Source organism: Lemur catta, chromosome 1 (assembly GCF_020740605.2).
Source record: "Lemur catta isolate mLemCat1 chromosome 1, mLemCat1.pri, whole genome shotgun sequence".
Lineage (NCBI taxonomy): Eukaryota > Metazoa > Chordata > Mammalia > Primates > Lemuridae > Lemur > Lemur catta.
This window is the reverse complement of record NC_059128.1, coordinates 221,183,117-221,208,826: the sequence shown is the minus strand read 5'-3', so window position 1 is coordinate 221,208,826 and position 25,710 is coordinate 221,183,117. Positions and strand designations below refer to the sequence as shown.

Here is a 25,710-nt window from a genome sequence, read left to right as displayed (position 1 = left end):
GTTTGGGGCAGGGCTGTGCACAGCCTGCTCTGCACCAGGGCTGCACGATCTCACTGTCCGGAAGCGGGCACAGCTCTTTCAGGTGTTGATTCTTTGTTTTTAATGCCAAACATGCTAGTGGGCCTTTATCGATAACATAGGTTGAACTCAGTCCTGCCTCTAGGCTTGAAGTCTCTTCTACTTCCAATTTCCACTGGCTTACCATTTCGTAGCGGGCCCTGGATCGCTCACTCTGGAACTTTGCAAACTCTCTCCGGTCGTGGATGGTGACAAGCAGCTTCCAGATGGCCAGGAGCGCAATCCCAATCAGGACGATGCTGCCAACCACAGCCAGGAGGATGGTCATAGCATTGGGGGCAGTTCCGCACTCTGGAGGGGAGAGGGCATGGTGAGCAAAGCCACCAGCACCACCGAGCCCCTCCCAGGTTAAAGGTGTGCCTCTCCCCAAGCCTTCCCCTCTGCTCTGCCATAGATCCTCATGGTGCTTCTAGGAGACTTGGGGTGGGGGCAGGAAGGTTCCCCCAGTGTACAGAAAGTGAAAGATTCCAAGGTCACACAGCAAGTTGGTGGCAAAGTCTAGATGAGAGGCCTGGTGCACGGCTGCATTTCCCCTAATGGGCAGAACCCACGTCCCCGCCTGACCCAGTCTCCGGTGCGGGATGCTGGACCCCGGCTCGGCTTTCATGTAAATGCTTCCAGGAGCAGACTGGGCAGGCTGGAGGCAGCATGAAGCCACTTCCACAAGGGTTGGGCTGGGGGCCAATATTTGTAAGCCTTTAGTGTGGAGTCCCTTGTAGCAAATGTGCTTATTTTCAAACAACCGCAAAGACGGCGCTTGGAAACAAAGCCTCATTCTTATGGGCAAGCATCCTGCTCTGGTACCACGCTTCCCGCTGCCTCTGCGCCCGGGCAGCCACATTATGTGGTTTGGCCCAATTTAGAAAAATAGTTTGCAATGCTGTGAATTGAAGAGAGAAAATCTTTTTCTGCTCTGCCCCTTCTGTCCCCCAAGAAGAACATAAGGGGCACTATCAGGAACCCCAGTTACTCTAAGGCAAAGGCTGCTGGTCCCTGGGCCCAAAGCACAGGCAGAATGTTGGTGTTTGGACTGAAGCTAGACCGCCTCAGTGGCCCGGGGAGCTGAGCAAGGCAGCAGGCAGGGGTGTTTAACCCAGCGCTGCACCTGTCCTTGGGGTCCACACCGGGAAGCAGCAGCAGCCAGCCAGGCCTGTGTGTGTGCCCGGCTGCTCCCCGATTTGAGCGATGCCCTGTCCAGCCCTGATGGTCCAGATGCCCTGGACGCCCTGCAGAACACAGCAGCCCCTCGCCACCACCAGCTGTGAAGGTGCGTGTGTTCCGTGGCTGCTTCCACTACTGAGTCCGTCTCCTCTAAGATGAGACCCCTCCCAGGGTCAGGGCCCTCTCCCCCTATGACTCCCACTGCCCCAACTCCCCCTGCCCCCCCAAGTTCTGCCCTGACAGTCGGTCCCCGGCTGCGCAACCATCTTTCTTCTAAGCTACAAGAGTGGGGTAGCAGTGGCCTTAGGTCTGGATCTTCATAAAGGACTGTAGTTTTCCTCCCTCGGCATTTGGAAAGGACAGTGAGGAGAGAATGGGCAGTGCCCCTAGAGCAGGGAAGGGCATCAGAAATCAGAACCCAGGGCTGGGCCGTGGGGGCCTCACCCACCTGGCTCCCTGAGGACCGTCAGGTTGGACTTGCCACTGGGGAGCTCTGTGTAGGTGAACATCATGACGCAGTCCTTGGCAGTCTTGTAGAAACAAAGCACAGCCTCCTGGTCATCTTTCACTGGAAGAAAACCAAGCAGGAATGTCGTGAGTGTCACTGATGGTCGGGGTGGGGGCGGGGAGTTCTAGAGGAGGGGGCTGGGCCTTTGCAAATCAGTTCCGGTCTCTTACAAGTAGAACGCAGGCCCAGGGCTGAGTTTGGATTGCTTTGGGGACACGTGGGACACATTAAGGATCTTCAAACCTCTGAAGTGCTTGCTGGGGTGATGGGAAAGAAAAGCCTGTAACGCTTAGGAGTGGGATGCGTGAATGGAGCCGGCCATGGAAATAAAGGCATAAAGCAAAGAAAGAACCATCCTGACCCCTTTGAGGCGAGAGCGAGAGTTCACATGCGGGGAACAGCCCAGCCACTCAGGGCTGAGAGCTGGCTGCAGAGGCCAAGCCACAGCGGCCCTTTTCTGGGATATAGAATCAAAAAGAACCACAGGGTGATGAGGACATTTGGATAAGAGATTGGCCCCACCGCAATGCCACACCCTGAAACACAGTGAGTCAGCGCTGAGGTCAGGCCACCCCAGCCCGCCTCGCACACCAGCTGGCTTCGCCCCTCTGAATCACGGAGCCCCATCCTCAAGCTGCCCCAACTCCTCCTCTTCCCCCGCCACCAGCACCTGGGGGACAGCGTCACAGCCCCTGTCCAGGCCTTATTGGCACTCCACGGACGCCCAGGAGAGGGTTATGAGATTTTAAAAGGGAAAAGACCTAGGGGAAGGGGAAAGGACCTAGGGGAAGTGCAAAGGTGTGAAGGATGAGGAACAGGGGCAATGGCAAACAGCCCCAGGACAACCGAGGGTCATGTGACAGGCTTTGCAGCTCTGGCTTTTTTAACCTTGTTGCTCAACGGAGCTGTAACCTGGGAGCAGATGAATCAGTGTGGTTACCAAACAGGAAACCCTGGGCTTTTCGCTCAGCCCCTTAATGATAGGCCAGGGGTAGAAGGGTAAATGACAGCTTCTCTGACCACGTGTGCCTAGGTAGGGGCAATCAGTCCAGGTCCACAGGCGGAACCTGAGGTCAGCGGCCCGAGCGGCAAGATGGAAGCAGGGAAGGAAGACGGGTGTGGGAGTGACAAGAGCAACGCCCACTCCCCACTGTCTTCCCAGGGGACAGACAACACCTGGCACACAGTAGGCACTGGGTAAACACATGACTCAACACTCAGAGGCCATGATTCGGCCAAGCAGTTAGTCAGAACCAGGGAGGCAGGGACAAGGAGGTCTGCAGGAGGCAAGCTGGGCCCAGGACAGGCAGGCGGGGGTGCCGGGGTGTGCAGGAGCCGGGGTGGGGGACCGGCAGCCTGCCAGCGAGGGGAGCCTGAGAGGCAGACGGCCTTTCAAGGTACATAGTCTCTTTTCCCCACCATTTTAACCATTTTAAAGTGTACAGTCAGTACTTTTAGTGAATTCACAACGTTGTGTGACCATTCCCACTAATTCCAGAACATTTCTATCACCCCAAAAAGAAATCCACACCTGCTGGCAGTCAACCTCGATTTCCCCTCTCCCCAGCCCCTGGCCACCACTACTCTACTTCCCGTGTCCGTGGCTTTGCCTATTTTGGACATTTCACGTAAGCAGAATCACGTAAGGTATGTTCTTTTCTGTCTGGCTTCCTTCACTCTGCGTGACGTCTGCGTGGCCCATCCGTGTGGTAACATGTGTCAGGACTTCACTCCTTTTCAGGCTCAGTCGTATTCCACATTACGGCTATACCCCATTTTCTGTGCCGTTCATCAGCTGATGGACGCTTGGGTTGTTTCTGCTTTCTGACTATTATGAATAATGTTGCTCTGAACACCTGTGTATAAGTTTCTGTGTGGACACAGGGACCCACGTCTCTCGGGCATACGGCCAGGAGTGGAGTTGCGGGGTTGTACGGTGACCCTCCGTTTGACTTTATAGGGAACTGCCAAACCGTCTTCCAAAGCATTTCCATTTGCTATCCCCATCGGCAGTGCGTGGGGTTCCAGCACCGTGTCCTCGTGGGGAGCCGGCAGTTACGCCAAGGAAGCCTGCGCTGTGCTTCCCAGCTCAAGGCTAAAGCCAACCAGAGAGGAGAAAAGCTCCAGGCAGCTGCCAAGGTCTAAAGGGGGCGCTGGCCAGGGCTGCTCTGGCACACTCACCGATGGAGTCCACCCGGGTGATCACCTCGTCCTTGCACAGGTTTTGGCAGGTCTGGTTGTCAGCTTTCCCGGAGTGAAGCAGCAAGCATTCGACACAATCTCTTTGGAAAAGAGGAAATAAAGGAGGGTGTCAGAGGTGTAGAACAGTCCTGCACATGTAACTGAGCTCCCACAGTGCAGGTCCCCGAAGGCTTTCACTCCTTCCTGTCTTCGGACATTTGGCCTCAGGGAATGTCCCTGCTCTGCCCTTCTTGCTGTTGTTACGCAGGAGCACAGGTGAGCCTGGAGGCGTGTCTGGTCTACCTGTCAGCCCCAGGCCTTTCAGATTCTGACACCAGGAGCCCAAGCCATGTGCACTTGGCACATCAGATGCTGGGTGAGGAGTCTGCTCCACACAAGAGATACAAACCTGGATTCCTGGTGCCCGGAGGGGTCCTCCCACCCCACAGCCAGTGCTTGATGCCCCCACACTGTCAATTCCCAGGATCCCACCTCAGTCATCACTCAGGGCCGGGCTCTCACCCTCCTGCATGTCAGACTCTCCAGGGGGTTTCCCAGAGAAAATACCAGTGCCTGGCCCACCCACACCTACAGAACCCCACCTCCGGGTGGTTCTGACGCACAGCGAGGGCTGACAACCCTTGTCCTGGAGAACCGTGGCTCCAGCCCCCTCCCTCCCCTACAGAGCCCACCTTCGGGCTTCCCCGGGGCCTGCTGCCCTCTTACCTGCCAGTCAGTCTACACCAGACTTTGGTACAGGCTATGGTGAGCCTCCCTCCCCGGGAACCTCCATTTTATAACAGGCCTTCTCTAGAAAATGCACGAGGAGCCAGAGAGAGACATTTGGAGGCCCCCTCCTCCCACCCAGGCCAACGGTGTAAACCAGATAATGTGAACATCCTTAACTACAATGTTCTATTAGATTCTTATTATTATACTTTAGATAGTCAACACCCTGTTCTCCTCCATGTCCCGTCTTGGGTGACAAGGAGGAGCACGGGACTCCTGAGGGTGCAGGCTAAGGACTGTGGGCTGACGTGGGAGGGCAGGCGGCCCCTGACTCCTCTTGGGGGGCTGGGGCTGAGCATCCCTAGGATGGCGAGAACTGGTCTCCAGGGAGGAGTGGCTTGGGCAAAACTCTCCAGCTGCCATGTAACCTCAGGGACTCTGTGTGGCAGTGATGCTCATTGGGCTACGGGGAGGGTGAGAGCCCGCAGGAGGGACCCCTCACGAGATGGGGTTAGGGCTCAGGAGCCAGACGTGCTGTGGGGGCCACTGGAGGGCAGCGGTCACAGCTCGGAGCCTCAGTGACATGGGCGCAGCTGCCCGCGGGCACCGAAGGGGCCGTGTGTCTGGGAAGCTCTGCAGCAAAAATACAGAGGGATGTAGAAACACACCCACTGCCTTGATCATCATCTGTTTTTTAATTCCTTGGGACTAGGAAGCCAGTTACTAAAACATTTCCAGTGCAGAAAGTGTGAAGTGGAACATCAGAACTGGAAGGAGCTCAGAGATCACTTCATTCAGCCCCCTTATTTCCCAGAGGGGGAAACTGAGGCCCAAGAGGAGTCAATGGCAAAGCTAGGCCTGGCAGCCAGGTCCCCCCTCCCCGCATTAGCAAGCCCCTCCCCAAGTCCCTACCCCACTTTCTGAACACTAAGAAGAAACGGGCAAGTGAGTAGCTCATAAAGAGAAAGTGGATAAATATGCTTAAGAATTCAACTGTCCCAGGATTGGCCACAAAATCCCACTCTCCTGGGACTGACTGGATGGGAACATTACAGAGTTAGAAACAAACTGCGAATGCTTACATTTCCCCTGACAGTCCCAGCCCCAGAGGGCAGGCAGCTGAGACTTGGCTGCGGGCCAGGAGGGGGTGGCTCCAGCTCTGGTCGCTCGCCCGGTGCTGGGCCTGCCCCTCTGCCAGCCTCCTGGACTCACAGACAGACTCGGCTGCCTTCCGTCCCAGTGAGGATCCTACGTGCCCCACATCGGATGCTCTGCTGTTAAACCATAGCTCCAGGCCACTTCCAGGAAACACTCCCCAATTATCCATGTGGACATATCAGTCTAACTTGTAACACAGTATAGTCATGTACTAAAATAAGTCTGCCCTTTTTTTAAAAAAAGTTTCTTAGAGACTTTGCACAGAGCCTGTTAATTGAAATCAGCTGGTGCTGAGTGTGCACTCACCCCAAGTGAAAGGCATATTTGGTTAGTTCTAGAAAGTGGAGATTGGCTGCCTGAAACTCCAGGGAAAAAAGGACATAGGACATTCAAAACCTGGTGGCTCTCAGCAGAGCAGGAAGTAGGAAAAAACAGCCCGATGTAAGTCACTATCAAAAGGACTTTGTTTAAAGAAAAAAAAAAAGTTTCAAGTAGGCTGTGAAAGAGACAGAGGGTCAGTGTGGCCCAGAGACAAATGAGAAGGAATAGTGATGCTCCTTTATGGCATCTCTTTGCTCTCCCTGCTCCTTTGGTATTATGTAATGGATAAGAAACTATCAAGTCTGTGTCTTCTAGGAAATAAATGCTTTAAACATTTAAAGCAAGGGTTGTTTTCCCCTGGGCCTTTTAACTGACCTAAAGCCAACCCCACACTGCCCTGCTGCTCCATAGGAAGGGAAGACGGAGGGCTTCATCGCCTTTTATTGATTCCATGTGTGCTGTCCTAGCTTGGCCCCCACACCCCACAGAACTCGTGTGCCCAGGGGCTGCGAGCATATATCCAAAAGGTTCTGTGCGGGTAGTTGGGGGTGGGCACCTCCCTCAGGCACAGAATGTTGACAGTGGCTGTGATGCCATGCTCAGAGGGCCACGGCTATTTGGGCTCCAGATCTGGGATCCCAGCCTCCTCCCCGCGGCTGTTTCTATCTGGAGTTCTGTTGTTCCTCCTCTCTCAGCAGGTCTAAAGTGGGTCTGGTTTTCTTCTCCCGTACTCTCCCTCGACCCTTCCAATTAAACAAATTAAAACCTGGCCCCGTCTATCTTGTCTCTCCATCTGCGGCCAGCTTCCAATTACCTACGCCTGGGTTACTCGTGGCAAATGTCCAAGCAGGGGTTCTGCCACCCAGAACGTTTCTGAGCGCAGACTGACCAGCAGCCACTGCGGGCTCAGGGAGCGTGAGCTCATTTCATTATCAGCCTGGGCCAGACATTCCGAAGGGAAATCTGCCAACAGAAAGTCACACAGTTGTGCTCCTTAGCCAAAGGGAGACGATGTTTGCATTATTTGTTTCTGATCATCTGTGTCCCTGCCTCCCTCCAGCCTGGCTCCTTAGCATGGAGAATGATGACACAGCTGTTTCTCCAGCTGATTGCAAGGGCAAATGTCACTCTTGCTTTCCAGGCGGCATCAGCATCGGATTCCCTCTCATTTGCACTCTGGGGGAGTGTGAGGGGCTGAGCCGTTGGAGGTCAGCATGCTACGTGAGCCCAGGGCTGAGTCAGAGAAGGTCTAGACAATCTCTGCATTCAGCAGCAGTGCAGAACCAGCGCTCCATTATCTGTACAAATGGAGCAGAAAATTCAAAAGCCACTGCCGTTGTTTCTGGCATGCCTTATCTAGGTCGGGTGCCTTTCTATCCAACCTATCTTCTGATTACGTTTTGTTTAAAGCAGCACTTCCCATATGGGTGTTCTGTGAAACACTGTTTGGGAGATGTCAGCGGGGGAGATCAAATTCATTTGAAAAAGGATTCATGCTGTATTCCCTTAGGAAAATACACAACAGTACACTGAAGGCTCCAAGGAGGTGCTATTTTTGGTACCAATGCCAGTTTAATTTCCTTTACCTTTGTATTCCTGTAATTTCTAAACCTGTTTAGGAACAGAATACCAGTGTTGTTTTTTGTGTTCTGTTTTGTTTTTGTTGTCTTACAGGATCCCCATGGAGCCTATGTTTCAAAGCTATTATTTTAGTTATGGTGAGTAAGAGTTCTGCTCCCCAGCGAGGCCGGGTGGGTGGAAGACTCGGGAGAGGGGAAGTGGAGGCTGCCCGCCCGAGGGCTGACCGGCTGGCCTGGGTGGGAAGCATGGGTGGGGCTGCCAGTGGGCGTTACCTCTTGGTGCTGCAGGCATCAGGGCAGGTGGGGCACTTCTCACACGTCTCCCCGAAGGCCCCTGGCTCCGTGCACTGGCACTGCCCACAGACGCAGTGCCCGCGGTCGCTGCAGATCTGGCCGTCCTTGGCTCGGCACGTGCTGATGTCTGTCGAGCAGTTACAGTTGTCCCCGATGTAACCTGCGTGGCACTTGCATTCCCCGCAGTGACACTCACCGTGGCCTAAAAGGACACACATGGCACGTCAGGGGCTGCCTGCCTTTACACATGAACCGTCCAGCGCCTGCCACGCACTGGGCACTAGGAGCCAGGAGAGTGGGACAGTGACTCTGCCCTCAGAGCCTGTGTGGGGAGACAGAGGGAAAGGACCCAGTGCTGGCATGGAGGGACAGTGGGGACCCCGGCAGCTGGTGTGGTCTGGCTGGGTCCGGGTTGGTGCTCTAAGTGTGTCCAGAAGTACGTTCCAGTGTGTTCAGGTCATGCCACAGGGCAAGGACCCAGGAGAGCTTCCTCCTGCCTCGACTGTAGCAATAATGGCCCCCAAATGTGCTCACACCCTAATGCCCAGAACCTGAACTTACCCTACGTGCCCAAAGAGACTTTTACAGATGAGATTAAGTTAAGGATTGTGAGATGGGCATTCTCCTGGGTTGTCAGGTGGGCGCTGGATGGAATCACACGGGTTCCTACGAGTGGGAGAGGGACACTGACTGCAGAGGAAGAAGGCCAAGGGACAACAGATGCAAGACGCCCTGCTGCTGGCTCTGAAGATGGAGGAAGAGGCCAAGAGCCACGAATGTGAAGAACAGGGCTCTAGTGCTGGTAAAGGCAAGGAAACGATCCTCTCCTGGAGCCTCGGAGGGAGTGCGGCCCTGCGGACACCTCGACTTTAGCCCGGTGGAAAGGGTGTCAGGCCTCTGACCTCCAGAGCTGTAGGAGAATAAATCTATGTTGCCTTAAGTCACTACACTTGTGGTAATTTGTTGTCTCCACAATGGAAAACTAACACATTTGTGCTCCCTCAGTCCTCCTGAGGTGCTGCATTCTCGCTCTGGCCTCAGGACCCACAGCCCAGAAAGGGATGACTTAGGAGCAAATGTGAGAACACCCACGGAGCGGCAGTCACGCTTACTGGTGCCCTCCACACGCGTGCCAGGCACCGGTCCAAGTGCTACACACGCGGAAACTCGGTGAATTCTTACAGCAATGCTAGGAGATAGGCATTGTTATCGTCCTAGATTTATGAGTGAGGATGGTGAGACACAGAAAGGTGGAGCAGCGCTTGAAGGTCACACGGCTGGTGGCAGAGGCAGGACTCCAACCCAAGGGTCTGACTCCAGGATCCACAGCCACCACCTCCTAGGAGCACACCCTGCCTCAGGTGAGAACCGCTGAGGGATATCCCGCTTCTCCCTCGCAGGGGGCCCTGCCACAGCCAGCAGGCTCTGCAGGTGTCAAGGGCAGGAGTACACAAGTGCATGTGTGTGAGGGAGTGTGTTTGAGTGTGAGAATGTTAGACTGTGAAAAGCACAGATGGCACCATCTTCCAATAGCACTGTAACAGAGAGGATGGCTTGAAAAAGAGAAAAAAAAATTGTGTTTTCTGTCTCTCACTAAAACCGGCAGTCCTGGGAGATCCCAGGGGTCCAGACTGGTGGGGGGTCCCAACAGGTTCTGGAGATGAAAGGATTAGAACCGTCAAGTGCAGCTGACAGCAATACCCTGAACCTGAGAATCCTCCCGTTAAAAGCTCCATATTTTTGCTTGTGGGGAGGAAAATTGGATTTTGATAGTCTACCTTTTTCCTCCTTTGCTGGAAAAGTAATAAACATCTCTTTCCTTCACTTCAACCACTTTTCCTTGTTCTTTGGATTCGGCCTTGTGGACAAGTGCCAAGCTTTCAGTAACAGGACCAAGGGCCAGACAGTGGATTCTTGATTTTCTGCACTGTCAGAGGTGGAATGCAATTCTAGAAATGGCACTTAATTTTTAAAAATCTACTTTGTACTATTTTTGCAACATATTTTCCTTCCTAATGCCATTTTGCAAAGGCTGATGTTAATACAGCCGAGAGCTTGCCCTCAGTGAGCACCCACCCTAAGCCAGTGAGGACCTGGGAGGTAGGGCGGGGGCGAGGCAGGGTTGGGGGAGGTTGCACTGGGGAGGGCTCCTCTTGCTTTATTTCCACACCTGAGTCAGTGACCCTGGTAGCTGGATCCCAGCACCTTCCCTGGGACCACCAATGAGCCTGACCCACAATACAGGTCAGGACCTAACTCCCAAGAGCCTCTTCACCTGCCACCTAACTTCCTGCCCCAGCTCTGTCTGCTCTCTGGTGCCTACAACCTGCAGGCCGCAGGGAGACCATCTGGACAGCCGAGCCTCCCAACCCTCCTGTGCCCAGACAGCCTCTCTGCTCACTTGCAGCAAATGAGAGTGCCTCCCCTGTCACAGGCAGCCCTGAGGCATATGGTAAGCCCTCCAGGAGAGGTGAGGAGAGCCAGCCCCAGGCAAGGAGGAGGCTGCGGAATGCAGCCTTAACTGCTTAGAAGGCACAGGAGGGGCACCCCCCACCCTGCTTGAGGGCTCCAGAGTGGAGGCAGGGAATGGGCAACCCCAGCTCACCCTGGGGCAGGAGAGGACTGCTCTGCCCCCACCAGTCTGTGACCAGCACCAGCTTGGAGCCTTGGCAGCAGGAGCCACCTACAGGAAAGTCTTCACAATTGAAATGGATCCAATCCACATAACTCCCTCATTCTCCGCCTTAGGGACCACACTGGTCAAGAGCCTGGTTTAAATTAAAATGGCTCCCTGTCAGGGGTAATTTCCCCCATCCCCCAACATTTTATTAAGAAAATTTCTAAACCTGCGACAAAGTTGAAAGCATTGTGCAGTGCACATCCTGGTAGCGACCACCCAGATTCTACCACTAGCATGTCACATGTTGCTTTATAACCTCCATCCATCAATTCATGTTTCTTAAAAATGCATTTCAAAGTGAGTTTCAGACATCAGTGCACTTCTAGGGTAGATTTTTAATATGGCTCTGGCATTCTCCAACGGCTTGTACATCACACCATCCCATAAAGCAAAAATACAAAAAGTAGAAAGTGTGCTCAGTGTTGTATTCACAAGCACCAAAGACAGCAGGCCAGGCCGGAGGGCTTGTTTTGCTTGAGATGTTGAATGTCGTTTTCTTTTCTACTCTAATTGTTGGCTTCAATATGAAATTATCCAAATACAATCTGATGCAATAGTCCAAGTGCCATAGGTTTGGAAAGAAGGTAGTATAATATTTTGTTGAAGAGTTTGGGCTTGGGGTGAAGTGTGTATGTGTGTGTTGAGGGGAGGACTTGCTCCCTGTGCCATCTACATGGGAACAGCACACCAGGCAGAGGTACATGTTACCCTGTATTTCCCACCATGACAATTGGGTGGCAAGTAAACCCAGGGTTCAAGAAGAGAGGAGTTAGGAGTCAAGGGCAAGAGAGAGTGGGCACTGGCGATTCCCTAGAGACACAAGCCGCTCCTGAAAGCTTCCTACAACCCTCGAGCACAGCCGGGACGTGACAAGAAAGCAGCCATGTGCAGAGAGCCTGTGGAGGGGACAGGGCCCCATCAGCCCAGGCCATGTCAGTAGGGTGGGAGCAGCTGAGGGGCCGTGGGACAGCTGAAGACCCTCATCCATGTGGCCTTTTGGCCTCCACTATTTGGTGACTCCAAAGCAAAGTTCTAGCAAACCAAACTAAGACATTGCTGAAACCACCAGAAATTTTGTCCCTAGTGACTCTCATAATAACCCTAGTTTAGTTTATATCGGGTAGTTCACTGTCTTTCAGACAGCTTTAAGCAGCAACGGTGTGGCATGTGCCACCCTCCTCCACACTCGCGGCAGACACTGCGGTCTAATCCGGGGCCCTTGGCCTCAGAAGCCTCAACACAGTCCTCCAAGGAGCGTCCACCAACTGGCGGGTGCTGGCGCACTGACACAACCACTTGCCATCTTGGTTTAAAGCTTCCAAGCCTCCTGTAGAAAGTGTGACCCACACAGAATGTCAAAGACTACACAGGTCTGGTCACATTTTACCCTAATCCACACGTCTCTGTTCCTGCAGTTGGGCCGCAGCCTGCCTTTCCCTCGACCTGCATGCTCAGAGCTCTCCCACACCCGCTCAGCAGCCCTGGCCGCTCCTAGTGCCCTAGCAGGAACACGCGTCATTGGCCACGTCCCGAGGATCAATAACCATTCAATCACTAGTCACGGGGAACGGGAGCGCCGTCCTAGCTGACACTGCGCAGAGGACCTAAGCGAGGACTCATCACAACAAAGCTGATTTATAACGCTGCCTTGGCAAAGCGAGTTGAATTTAATGATGGCTGTTTAATATTGTGCAGACATAAAAATATTTTCCTTACACATAGGCAGGGGTATGGAAGGCATGTGAAAGCACCACACAAGCTGTGAACCGCTACACGTGCAAGTTATTATTAGGACCTTTGTTACAGTGATTGATAGCTAAATGGACAGGAAGTTGTAAATGTGCCTATTTATGCAGAATCTCAGCTCTACAGAACTCAGCAGCTTTCCATCAGCAGAACAGCGCTGGTGGGGGCTCTGGGCCAGGACGTGGCCCCTCGCTGCCTCTTATACAGCTGCATGCAGGCTATTTGGAGGGCGGCCGGCTGGGAAGGAGCTGCAGGGAGGGCGGGGAAGCCATGGCCCGGAAACCAAAGGAGCCAGTGAGAGGATGGCCCAGCATCACTGCTCTGCAAAGGGCAAGGACAGCAGAGCCGACGGCGGCTACTAGTTTGGCCACAGACTGGGGAGGACAGAGTCCGGCCCACAGGGGGGTGAGGCAGTGGTGACAGGGAGCGTAGGCAACTCCACGCGTTACCTGGTTGTGCAGGGACAGGAGATGAGGCAGAGGAGGGGGGGGGGGGTCTGTGGATGGGATACACCTGAGTATTCTTCTGACAAAAGAGACTTGGGAGCAAGTTTTGGGGAGAAATGGAGGGATCAGGGGAGTGGCCAGCCCTGAAGCGCTCACAGCAGAGATGTCGTGGGGACAGAGGGGACCAGCTGAGGGTGAGGCGTGGCAGAGGGAGCGGATGAAGGTCTAAGTTCCAACAGCAGAGAAGTTCAGGTACCAGGTGATGAGTGAAAAGCTGGGAGGTGGGGTGGGCTGGGACTCAGTTGGAATCCTCCCTCCTCCACTCCCTGTGCCACCTTGGGCGGGTCCTTACACCTCTCTGGTGACCCATTTCCTCTTCTGTCAACGAGGCTAATGCCTCCCTTGCAGGAACGTTGTCAGAAATACCAGCGCTATTGCAAGTAAAGCCCCTAACGCCATCTCTGGCACACAGGGCACCCAGGACACGGGAGCTGGAAATGCTGTGAGTGCCACTGGAGCGGGTACTCGAGGACTTGGAGACCAGCGTGTCAGCTCAGCCACAGGGAAAGGGAGGGCACTGGGACAGCAGGACTCGGGGCAGAGGGTGGGAGAGTGAGGCAGGCACAGACGTCTTTGTGGAGTGCGAGGGGGTGACTGGGAGGGCAGCAAGTGACAGGACAAGTTGAGAGATGGCACAGCCTCACATGAGGGCAGGGAGTCAGGGGGTGGAAGGCAAAGGGCTGAAGGTGTCACTGAGGAGCTGCTGACTGGGGTGGGAGGGCCCTGCAGCCTCCCCGACCCACTCTCAGGGCTGCAAGCTGCAGGGGGAGGGTAGGGGTTTCTGCACAGGGCTGAGGATGAAGAGGAGCCTGTCCGCCATGGCACACGGGTGGAGAGCAGCGCTGGGACACAAGGAACCATTTGGAAAACAGGGTGTCGAGGGCAGTGGTTAACATGTGGGTGCTGGGTTGGCCTCCTGCATCTACTTACCAGCAGTAACTGGTGCTTAACCCTGTTGCATCTTGGTTTCCTTGTTTTTAAATGGGCTAATAGAAATGCCTCCCTAGTTGTTGTGTGAGTTAAGTCACTTAACCTGTAGAAAGCACTTAGAACAGTTTGGCATATAGTAAGTGTTCAACAAATGCTAGCTCTCTTCATCATCATTGTTGCTATCATAGTGGGGGGACAGAGAGGGAGGGGAAGGTTGGAGCAGATCTTCTTGGAAGGTGGCGAGCTCTTCTTGCCAGCTTGGATCAAAGCCTGCCAGGGCTGAGAGCTCCCACAAGGCAACCTAATCCACAGCCAGCCTGAGGCAACGACACCCAGGACTGAGGACCCACGGCCACATGCAGAACACCCAGGGCCTGACGGAGCTGCCTGCCCAGCCCCAGAGCCTTGGCGGGGCAGCCAACACCACAGAGACCCTGTCAGGCCCCACCGGGGGAGCCCCCTGCAGTGTGCTGGAGGACAGCAGGGACACAACTTTGAGTCAGTGACAAGGGACACAAACCTGGCCCTCAGCTTGACCTCTGAGGCAGGGCACACATGGCCCTCAGCTCTGGCCCAGGAACAAAGCCACCACCCACCTCACCCCAAGCTCCACTCTGGGGCTGCAGAGGCCCAAGGTGGCCATGGGGACCCCCAAAGGACATATGGAGGACAGTGGGGCTGGAGGAAGGAAGGAGCCAGCTTGGGATGGGGCAAGAATGAGAAGACGTTCTCCCTTCTCCTCACCCTTACTGAGCTCGGGAGCACAGGGTCACAGCCAGGCAGCCGTCACACCCTCAGGGTACAAATCCTCTCTCCACAGCGGGTTCAGAAATACTTTCCATCTTACTCTGGAATGCACTGTGGCTTCCCTGGCTCCTCTCAGCGCAGCCTCCAGCCCCTCGGGGAGTCTGTCCTGCCTTGCAGAGGGTGAGGCAGGAGGCCTGGGCTCAGCTCCTGAGACAGGAAGGGCCATCCCTCTGTCCCCTCAGGCCACCTCCCTCTGCCGGCTGTCAGTGTCCCTCTCACCCGTGTCCACACGCACTTCCTCCTGCCTCTCAGCCTCCCCGCCTCTCTCACAATACCCCCCCAGTTCCTCCCCCTCTTCTCAGCCCCCAGGGCCCCCTGCCCTCTCCCGAGCCCTCTCCCACTGCAGCCTCCACGCTCCTCCTTTCTCTCAGCTCTTCTCAGAACAGGCAGCATGTAAACAGGAAGTAAAAGAGATGGAAGAGTTGGAAGGCCTTTTCCCATTTGGGGCGATTTCCCTGCCTCCCCCGCCCTCCCCGAAGTCAGGTCTCATGTGTGCTCCAGACACGTCCGTGTGAGACCCTGGCTCGGCTTCTGGAGCTCCAACGACTGCCACAAGGAGAGCAGGAAACTGACTCCTCAGCTTCACGTGCTTTGAGCCACTGGAGCTGGGGTGAGTCAGGGCCCTGCGATGCTGCTGCCCAGGGGCGCGGGGACGAGACCAGGCAGCCCTGCCCTGTGCCGGCGGGGCGCAGGGCGGGAGGGCGGTGTGGCTACAGACATCCTTGGTGCTCACACGCTAGGCCGACGTGCAGCCCTCCCTGGAGCACCAAAGCCAGATGTGGGCTGGGACATCTGTGGCCAAAATAGATACAAGGGACACAGCCTCTGTCTGGGGCTCTGAACAGGAAGGGGAAATCCCTTCTAAGAAGTGCTATTCCTGGTCCTCTGCTGACAAGCAGATTGGAGTTACATAACAGACCCTCCCCGTGTGCTCACGTGTCCCGGCTCGGCCTGTGCTGCCTGGTGTTTTCAGGGTGTCTCCAAGCCTGGTCTCTGGGGCATGCTCGCCCCACTACTCTACCTTTCCCCCAGGCACCTGCCTTGGCTCCAGGAAGAGTAAAGAGAGGAGATTTCTGACATGCACGGCGCATGCTCCCAGCTCCCTCACAAGGGATCTCAGCTTGGCTCCAGCAACTAAATAAACCTCCAGAGGCAAGAGAGAAGTCGCTTTTAAAAAGTTTTGCTCTTCTCACCATGGTTTTCCTGAGCCTGTAAACAGAGCATTACCATGCCAAGGGTGAGTTACTGATGGGGAATGATGCCTTTGATCTGGTATCGGACACTGCTCTATTGGAGCACAGAGGAGGCTTGTGTCACCTCTTCCCTCTGCTACTTGGCCCAGCTGCTTGGAGGCCCCCGTGGCTGAGAATAAGGGGCAAGAGGAGCAGATTTCGGTCCAGTGCGGAAGGGCCCCAAGTCAAGAGAGGGGTGTATGTGGCTTTTCCTCCTTTTCCTCCCTCCCTCCCCCAGCTCCCACACCGGCCTTTGTAAATAAATGGTGTGGTCTTTGTTGCGGGGGGGGGGGGGGGGGGGCAGCGGATTAAATACCTGAGCACGTTCAGAAGCCAAACAGAAGACTTAGTTAAGAGGGAGAGTGCAGATACAAAACCACCATCACACTAATATACTGTTTACTGGTTTGCTTCATCTCATTAGCCTACAAACCCATACACGAAGACGGTGTTTATTTTTGCACGCCCAGTGCCTAGCATGGTGTCAGGCACACAGAAGATGCTCAGAACATGCTATTCGTTGGTGGTGGTTGTGAACATCATCAGGGCAAATCTCAAGCCCTAGGGGAAGACATCCAACGCTAGAAATTAGAAAAGGAACAGAAGTACTATTGATACCAATGGAACTTCAATGTGACTCTTGAGATATCTCAAATTCTTAGCAAATGTCCAAGAAACCTGGAGGCTTCAGGATAACATGAGAAAAAGAGGATTAAGAATTCTCTTTCCTTTGGCAGGACATGGTCACGGTCACACAGAAATCATAGCCTTGGCACCTTCTGGCTCCTGCACATTGTTCAGATTTCTCCAGCAAAAGGCTCTTTAGAGATGCAAACAATGATGCACCCTTAGTCTCCCAGGCAGCTGGTCCTCTGTCCTTGGCTAATTGTCAACAAACCAACCCTAACGGTCAACTGAGGGTGTTTCCCAACAGGCAGTGCCCTCACACGCCCCTTGCCCTTTGCCCTTCATCTGCTGGACCACGGTGCACATGGGGCACATCGTTTCTGAGCAGCAAATACACCCACTACAAAAATAATAAGGTGATGCTGCTTTAAGCCAAACGTCAACATTACTTCCTGAGACGACGGCGCCAGCTAGAAAGCTAAGACTCCACTGTCAAAGGCGACAGAGCCTCCCACAGGATACCTTTGTCTGCCTGGTCTGAGCATCTGATTTCTCAATGCTGATGCCCGGCTGCCAAGTCCCTCTAACCACCACTGCCTTTCAATAGAGGGCAGCAGGGAAAGGACTTGGTCTCTGGCCCAACTCTATCAGTCACAAGAAGATTAAGGCAATGGAGGGAAAATGGAAACCTTCCCTGTTCTTTGATGAATTCACCTTCCCAGTGTCAAAGAAGTCTGAAAACAGCTGAGTGACATTACCCACAGTCCTCTTCTAGGGCCCTGAGAATGCTGACTCAGGAAGAAAAGCAGAAGGCTGCAGCCAAAGAAACAGAGGTGCTGCAGGTCAACCCTTTGGGTTTGGCTTAACCTGCCCAGTCCGCCGGCACTTCTGGGGAAATGCCAACCACATCTGGAAAGTGTGAACTCGCCACCCTCTTGGTGGTTGCAACAGGATGAGAAGGTTACTATTTTCAAACTGGAAAACTGTCACGTTGCTGTGGTTGGTTAACGGTTGCCATATTCCACCCCAAGTTGGCCACTGTTCAGAGACTAGTGCAGCATTCCCAGCGGCCAGAGGTGGTTTGGAATGTCACATGTGTAGGCCACACTGAAGCTTGGCTGCCAGGAGCCCAGCCAAGCCATGAGATGGCAGGAAAGTGGCTTCCCAGGGAAGAGCAGCCTCCTAGGGTAAGGGGAGGTAGACTTTGGGGGTCAAGGTTTTAGGCCAAGCCTCCCCCGCAAGGGTAGGATCAGTAACGGCACATCGGTCTCCTGGTACAGTAATAACAAGTAAATGAGATCATTCATGTCAAGAGCATTTCATAAATTAGAATAGGCTAGCAAAGGTTTATTTGAGGAAAGTGGTAACAACAGCCAGAGAGCCACTGAATGCTAAGAGGAACTCTCTGCATTGTTTATCAGAAACAGTCATAAAGTGATGGGCACCTGGGCCAATCCCTCGGGCCATATGTGTCCCTCAGGCCTGGTCTGCTGTGCTGACACATCCTTACGTAACCCAGAGAAACTCGCTTAGGAAAACAGGGACTTAAGCTTTCCTGAAACTGACAGAGATAAAGAGCACTTACTAGGTAGGACTTGGAAAATCAAAATAAGTAAACTTCGGTAGAAATGAGCTATTTACTTAGAAAAGGTAATACAAGGTTCTTCTGCTTTGAATCTGTAATCAAGAATCACAAAGACCTTTGGTCTAGGTTCTGGGCCTCAGTTTCCCCAAATGTAAACAGTCAAAGCAGGCAACACAGAGCTGACCCACTGTGTGTGACGGCACCGTTAGGAAAGGCAGGAGATGCAAAAAATCTTCCTATTTAGTGCTTGGTCATGATGAGTGCAAAATACTACCAAGTAGCCCACTTGTTTCCAAGGAAATGATCTCAGTATAGTGAAAAGGCATTGAAATAGATTCTCCTCACATTATGATGACATCTATCTATTGCTAAAGGCCAACTTTGTGATGTCAAGTAACATACCAAGCTGGGATGTGTATTTCTTTAGCTTAGGGACAGTTGGGCTCTCCTGATAGATTTGGGGGGCAGGTTGTGGGATGGGGTGATAGCAGTCTCCCTTCTCTGGGTCAGAGGTCAGGAAGGTGCCCTGAAAAGAGGAAGGAACATTTCCAGCAGGTCAGACTGAGAGCTACTTCCAGACTGAAGGGAGCATTTGGTTCTGGGTGGAGCTCTTAGGTCAGTGTTTTGAGAGTCATGGACATTCACCCCAAAGGAAAACAGGGCTCCTTCCAGTTCTGCCCCACCCCACCAGAGCCATAACCAACTGTGTCGAAGTATCTCAGGTCAAGACTAGACTCAGAGTGTTGGCTCAACTCCTAAGCAATGGAACAAAAAGAGCCTTAAGAATAACTATTTCAGCCACCAGAGGTCTCTCATAGTTTTAAATTTAAGAATGGAAAGTTTTCTAACATGTCATCCTATAAAATCAAAAAGCTAATACTACCCAAACCTATATGACTAAGACTTTATTCTCATGGTCTTCCTAGGATTCTCCTTTGCTTTAAACATTTCATTATTTCATTCACAAGCCAAACTTCACGACCTTAAGGACCAGGCCTGAAGTTGAAAGGCATACGCAGAATCATCACAAGTCCCTGCATACTCCCCTTTCTAAGTAGAGAGAGAAGGACAGTAAGGGGACATCCAATGTTCAGGTCATTCCTTTTTGGAATCACTGGTGAGTTGTTGCTTAAGATGTTTCTGGAATCAGGATCTGTGCAGGGAACAAGGGCTGTGAGAAAACTCCTTTTCCAGCTAAGCTCAGAGCACAGAGCTAGGCAGGTTCTCAAAATGCTTCCCAACACCCTGGTTCTTATCTTTCAAAATCTTTCATAAGTCTGAATGGGGAAGGTAGACATTTAAGATGATTTGTATTCCCATTCCTCAATTCCAGGTTTCTGAGAAGTGGAAAATTCCAGTGGCAACAAAAATTTAGAAATTCAAGACTGTAAGCAACTCCAACCCTATACTGTTGGCACCCAGTGCGACACCTGGCATATGAGGACCGCTCAATGAACTCTTGTTGAATGAGATGAACGCAGCAACCTGCCTAAAACAAAATTACCCTTAGTAAGAGCTCACTGTTTCCACATCTGTAGCTGCATTGTCAAAAATCAGGTGCTTATTAAGCTCTGGTTTTTCCAAAGCACTTTAACCACTCTCTAAGCTGCAAGAGGCTGGCTGACTCTAGAGATGAGCAGCCCAGCTCACCTGGTTTGTGTGACTAGTCTAAAAGATACACTGTTTCATTATATGGTCAAGCCCCACATTTTGGTATCTTTTTGCCTTTCAAGTGAACTTGAGCAATGGCTGGATACAGATGGAATTCTTAGAGAATTTCTGACCTTGGGATGCCTGCTGAGAACTCCCTGAAAGCAGCCTGTTTTAATATCATGGATGTTTCTGATGTTTATCTCCATGGAAGAAAATGTTCCTGGGGTGTGGGGGAGGCGAGGGTGTAAGATTTATCCAGTAGCCCTGGTGGTAAGGCACGGTACAAGGAGCTTTGCAGACGTTGTCCTGTTTGATCATCGCAATAACCCTCTGGGGTAGGTTTTTTCTCCTATTTGACAGATAACAGAAATAGGGCTCAGGGAGGTTAAGTGGAGACCCAAGGTCACAGAGGTAGAAAGGGGCAGTGCCAGGTTAAAATCCAGGTTTGTCTTACTCCAAAGCCATTTTCTTTCCATTAGACAAGAATGCTTCCAAAGGCTCTTGAAGCATTCCCGTAGAGGAGACAGGGAGAAATATCTCTGTGCTAGTTAACAACAAGGTCCCTGGCAACTCTGCCTATGTTATCACTGCAATGCTGAGGCACACGCATTGTCCTCGACCACCCTGGTAAATGGTGTCCCTTGGAAGTATCTTTACTAATTACAGGTGTATCCTTCCTTATAATGACAATTACTGAAGAATCCTGTAACAAATTGTTTTCAGAGCCACCATATTGAGTCAAATGGAACAGGAGTCTCCTGGCCTTCACTGTCATGTGTGTAATTAGGATTTATACCATATCAGGTGAGAGAAATTGCTACGTTGGCTCCTGAAGCTCTGCCTGAGGGATGCCTTTGGGGGAGAGGGGCCCTTTCTCTGGAAGATATATATATATATCTCCTTGTATCTGCCAATAGCATCTGTGTAACCATCAACAAATTGAGCAGAGAGTAGTATTAATATATGTGAAGAGAACCTGAAGATGTTTCTAGGGGCTCCCATTGGAGGCACACAGTGGTGGCAATCCTACCAGGAGGCCCTGTCCCGGGAATTAAATGTATCCAGTTGTGGTTCATTCAAAAGGTACTTTGGAGACCTTTGCCATGAAGACCACATTCAAGATGGTCCTGTAACATGAAATATGCCAATCGCAATGCAATGACAGAAGGTATAGCATTGACCCGAGCCCCAGGAATGGCCACCAAGCTACTGATTCTGAGTGTGAAAATTACATTTCTAAAGAAAACAATACAAATACGGTGAGAAATACTTTAAAAAACCTATCTGGATAACTGTTGCCATGGGAGATATTTCATTTGGTGAGAATCAAGAAACCTAAAACTTGACCTTAATCTCAGAAGTACCTTTAACTGAAGAGGTTAAGAAGAACTTTGTTAAGTCTGCTGGAAACTGTCAGCCCAGACCCAGAACCTGTGCTCGAAGGCTGGCCCTGGCCTGCTAGGAATGTTGCCACCAGTGTCGTGCTCCATTTTTTTACATTTGGGAGAGGCCAGCAGATGCCCCTTGACCTCTAACTGCCTGCCACATTATAAAGGTACTATATATATATATATATATATATATATATATATATATATATATATATATATATAGTATATATATAGTATAAAGGTACTATAAAGGTAGTATATATATAGTATAAAGGTATATATATATAAAGGTACTATATATATATATGTATATATATACATATATACATATATATATATTCACACACGAGACCTTACTTAGATGTACTTTTGGAATCTCACAGTCACGAGACCAAAAGGATTCTGTTCAAAATTCTGTATCCTATTTGATTTAAATTTTCTCATTCTATGAAACCCAAGCAGTAGGCTGACCATTAGCAAGGTATTCGAGGTACTCCAGTGCAGGGACTGCTGAAAGCGTCCGGAGTGAGACTGATTTCAACAGTTTACCACAAGGGAGTAGCTCAAATCTCAGGAAACAAACTGTTTGGGCATAGAAATCAACAGAGAATGACAAAGTTTGAGCAAGAATCTTTTATTCCATTAGAAACAACTGAACAGAAGATGTCCTGTTCTCATATTCCATTAGTAAAGGGTCTCGGAAGGGTCGACAGTTTATGAGACCCAAAAGAATAGAAACCCTCACGCTGGCCCCAGGACACTCTCTTTACACATACAGAGATAGTCCGTGGACAGAACCATGTTCTCGGTTGTGCTTCTAGAAACCCGTGGGAGAGACAGAGCCCTGTGTGCATGCACTTTCCCACGCCAGTGTGTCACAAAAGTAGTAACAGAGTTGTTTAACGGCTTCCAGACCTCAGTCTGATTTGCTTCACTACTCATTTTTATGACAGATAACATCTTCCAAACCTGAAATCGCTTGCATTTTCCCCGCATTCCTGTCTTTGAGTAGGGGGCAAGGACCATGAGCCTCATATATATGGAAAGACCAGAGAGGTGCAAGGAGTTTCTCCAGGGTGACCCCACCGACTCTGGCCCTGGTTCTGCCTCAGCCACTTCGTCAAGCGCACCCCCCAACCAGCATCTGGAGACAGACCACGACCACACGACTTCCTTCCAGCACAGGCTGCAGGGGAAAGGGAGGGGATAAACTGTGAGAGAATGCTGAAGTCAGCTGCTTGGGAGGCTCTGAGTCAGCACCTTCAGGAGTGGTGCTTGGGAAACAGGCTTCTCTCCCACAAAAACCCCAAATGTAGCAAGTGACCCAAGAACTCAAAACCAATGCAAACAATTCCAGAGCGGCAGCCCCAGGCTGACCACAGGTGCCAAGGAGCTGGGGACTGGAGTGCGTCACCCACCCATTCACAGCTGCCTCCTGAATGAGCCGCAGGGTTTGAGAGAGAACACGCCGGCTGCCACAGCCCTGTGCAAGGAGCCGCTGCAGGAATGTGTGTCACCAAGTCCTGCCTGGAGCTGGGCTCAGTTCTAAGTCCTTCCTACATTGTCAAACACAACAATGACCTCATTACAGAAACTATTTTCTCCAGGAAGCTTCATGTTTCAACTAGTTGTTGCTTTTAAAATGAAGGGGTGGAGGAGGCTAGTTGGGGGTGCAAGGGAAAGAGAGTCAAAATCTTCTAATCAATGATTTACCAAAGTAACACAACTTCAAGTACCTCTTAGGATAGAATATCATATGAAAAAAAAAGAAAGATACAAAACTGCATGCAGTCACAAACCCACACACATTAACTTAGAAAAAAGTTTAGATGGAAAGAAACCTCTTAAAATATGAGTCATAAAATTACAGATGATTTAAAAAATTTCTTTCTACTCTTTAGAATATTCTAGACTTAAGGATAATCCCCCAGCTCTCTGGAAAAGTCATTCTCTTGACTGAACACAGAGCTTTGGAAGGGACGTGTGTGAGACAGTGAGGGTGAAAAGAGCCCCTTGTCTGGTTTGCCAGATGGTCCGAATTAATCCTGGTCACCAAGAAGGAGACAGACAGCACTGACTGACCACACATCCATCAACTTCCCTGTATTTTTCAAGTTTTCTTTAATGACTGTGTATAGTTTTTCCAGTGGGGGTAAAAGAAGACATTCTGCCTCAGCAATCCTGGGGAGTTAGGACTTGAGGCATCACTCATCTGGGAGCCTCAAGGGCTTGGCAAACCTTCAGTTTTTCTACCCAGTGACATGCGAGAGTCTCTCGACACCACAGGATCGTACAGGGCAAAGGGAAGAGCAAGAGAAAGAGCACCCGGGGCTTTGTGGATACGAGGTCTGGCAGAACTCTGAGATGCGAGATGAACTCAGAAGAACTGTGGGTTCTGGTGGTTAAGCAAAAAAAGCTGAATGTTCACTCAGCTACAGAATATTCCTGTTTCCCAAGTTTTCCCTGCTGAGGGCTACTCACACCCATCTCCCACTCGCCCTGTGCCGCCCAGGCTCCACACTATCTGGACGCAGAGAGGGACAGGTGGCCAGGGACGGAGGCGTCTAGCGTACGCCAGGCCAGGGCCTTCATCTCTGTCATCCCCTTCAAGTCTCAAAATAACGCACAAACAAGTCGTGTTGGCCCATCTTTGGAGACAGTAAAAGCAAAATCCCAAGACAATCAAAGAAGCCCCTGCTCCCAGGCAGCACAGACCCAGCAGCCTTCTGGGGTAAAGACATATCAGAGGGTTATTTCTGGCCTGAAGAAAACGGAGAGACAGCTCTGTCATGTTTGCTATTTTCTCTTTAAAAGAAAAACACTGCTAAAAAGTCAATTACAGACACTGCAGAGTTCTTGGAAATTTTTCCTGGGGTTCTAAGGGGGATGAAAACTCCATTCCACTATGCTGGAATTGACTAGGTAAAGCCTGCAGACTCTCAGGGTGAGGCAGGCCTCCCCTGCACACCGGGCACCAGCCTCGGCTCCCCAGGGGTGCGGCACTGACTCATGAAGGAGCCAGCACCGAGTGCGTCCTCCTTTTGTGCCAAGTACTGTGCTCGGTGCTTTACACACATTCTCTTACCCCTCACGACTCCATGCCCAAAGTCACACAGCCAGCGTGTGGTATGATGGGATCTGGGCCCAGGCCTGCCTGCTACTGAGCCCACATTTTTTCTGCTAACCCAGACAGAACCATCCAGCTAATACCAATCTGTCATCACTTTGATGGAGAAAGAGTCAATCCCTGTTGCATGTCTGGCACATCAAATCCTGATGTTTCCACTTACTTTACTGTGCTATGGCATTCCTATGTCCTGCACCTTCTGGCGCAATTCCAATTTTGAACATTTTGGCCCCACCCCCACAGGTGTACTCATGCTCGTCTCAGGGAGGTCTGCTGCAGGAAGCTGCACCTTCTAAGCCGCGTGTGTGCAACCCACCGTGGAGGGACGGTTAGTCCTCCCAGGGGACACATCATTGACATGTTCCCGATTTGCTTCAGACGCACCTCGTGCTTTCTCTTCCCAGCTGAACCCCAAGTCCCTTTCAAATCAACCCTTCCCGATTGGAAGACCATTCTCAAAGACGGAATTCTAGAAACCACAGAATAATAGTTCATAGAAGAAACTACAGTCCTGCCTAACGTTGTTCTGCCTATAATCTTTGCAGGTGGCATGGTGTTGGATGGAACGGCCCCTTTGAGACATCCTTTTAAAGTATCTCGTCAGAATGCAACTGCAGAATGGGAACTGCCAACTCGCCACGTAACTGGAATCAGTGTAAAGTCAACGAAAATCAATGTAAATGTGCGCAGATTCGGGAAACTCAGCGCTCGAACATGACACAATGAAAACTTGGCTTGGCTCTAGTTCATTCAAAAAATAAAGACCTTCAAACTTTTGGTAGTGAAATTAAAAACAAGCTCAAGTGTGTAAGGCAACTGTTTAACAGAAAAGTGAACGTATTGCTAGGATGCATCAGTGGAGGTGGAAGATCCGGGTCACAGGAAACAGATGCTCAGCTGAACTGTGGACTGAGCCTTCATTATCCAGCATGAGAAATAACACCCGATTCTGTGAAGCACAATTAACAAATGACAGAGCCTCGGAGAAGGAAGAGACATGGGGTGTCTGGCCTGGGTAAGAAGAGAGAACAGAGCAATAGAACGAAGCTTTCAGATGTCTGACAGTTTGTTCCGTGAAAAAGGGCATCTAGAAAGTGAACCATTGGGTGGAAGTTACTAAGAAACAAGTTTCTGTTCAATATAAAGAGGAAATTGTGGCAGGTGGAATAACAGTCCCCCCAAAGACATCCACATCCTAATCCCTGGAACCTGTGACTGTGTTACCTTACGTGGTAAAAGGGACTTTGCAGGTGTGATTAAGTTAAGGACCTGGGGACAGGAGACGTTCCTGAGTTACCCTTGTGGGTCGTACGTGAGAGGACTGCAGGAGCATCAGAGAGAGATGTGGTAACAGAAGCAGAGGCAGAGGCGGAGAAAGATTACAGGGTGCTACGCTGCGGGCTTTGAAAACGGAAG

At 51.5% G+C, this 25,710-nt stretch overlaps 1 protein-coding gene across 1 annotated transcript in view; it reads right to left on the bottom strand.

The window, feature by feature from the left end:
• The window catches only part of ITGB5 (integrin subunit beta 5), a 106,206-nt gene that overhangs the window by 1,001 nt on the left and 79,495 nt on the right, over positions 1-25,710 (bottom strand). The window contains exons 11-14 of the mRNA XM_045540108.1: positions 7,990-8,212; positions 3,929-4,029; positions 1,688-1,807; positions 203-369 (exon numbers count right to left, since the gene is read on the bottom strand). Coding sequence (XP_045396064.1) covers positions 203-369; positions 1,688-1,807; positions 3,929-4,029; positions 7,990-8,212 — 611 coding nt within the window. The remainder of the gene's footprint in view (positions 1-202; positions 370-1,687; positions 1,808-3,928; positions 4,030-7,989; positions 8,213-25,710) is intronic.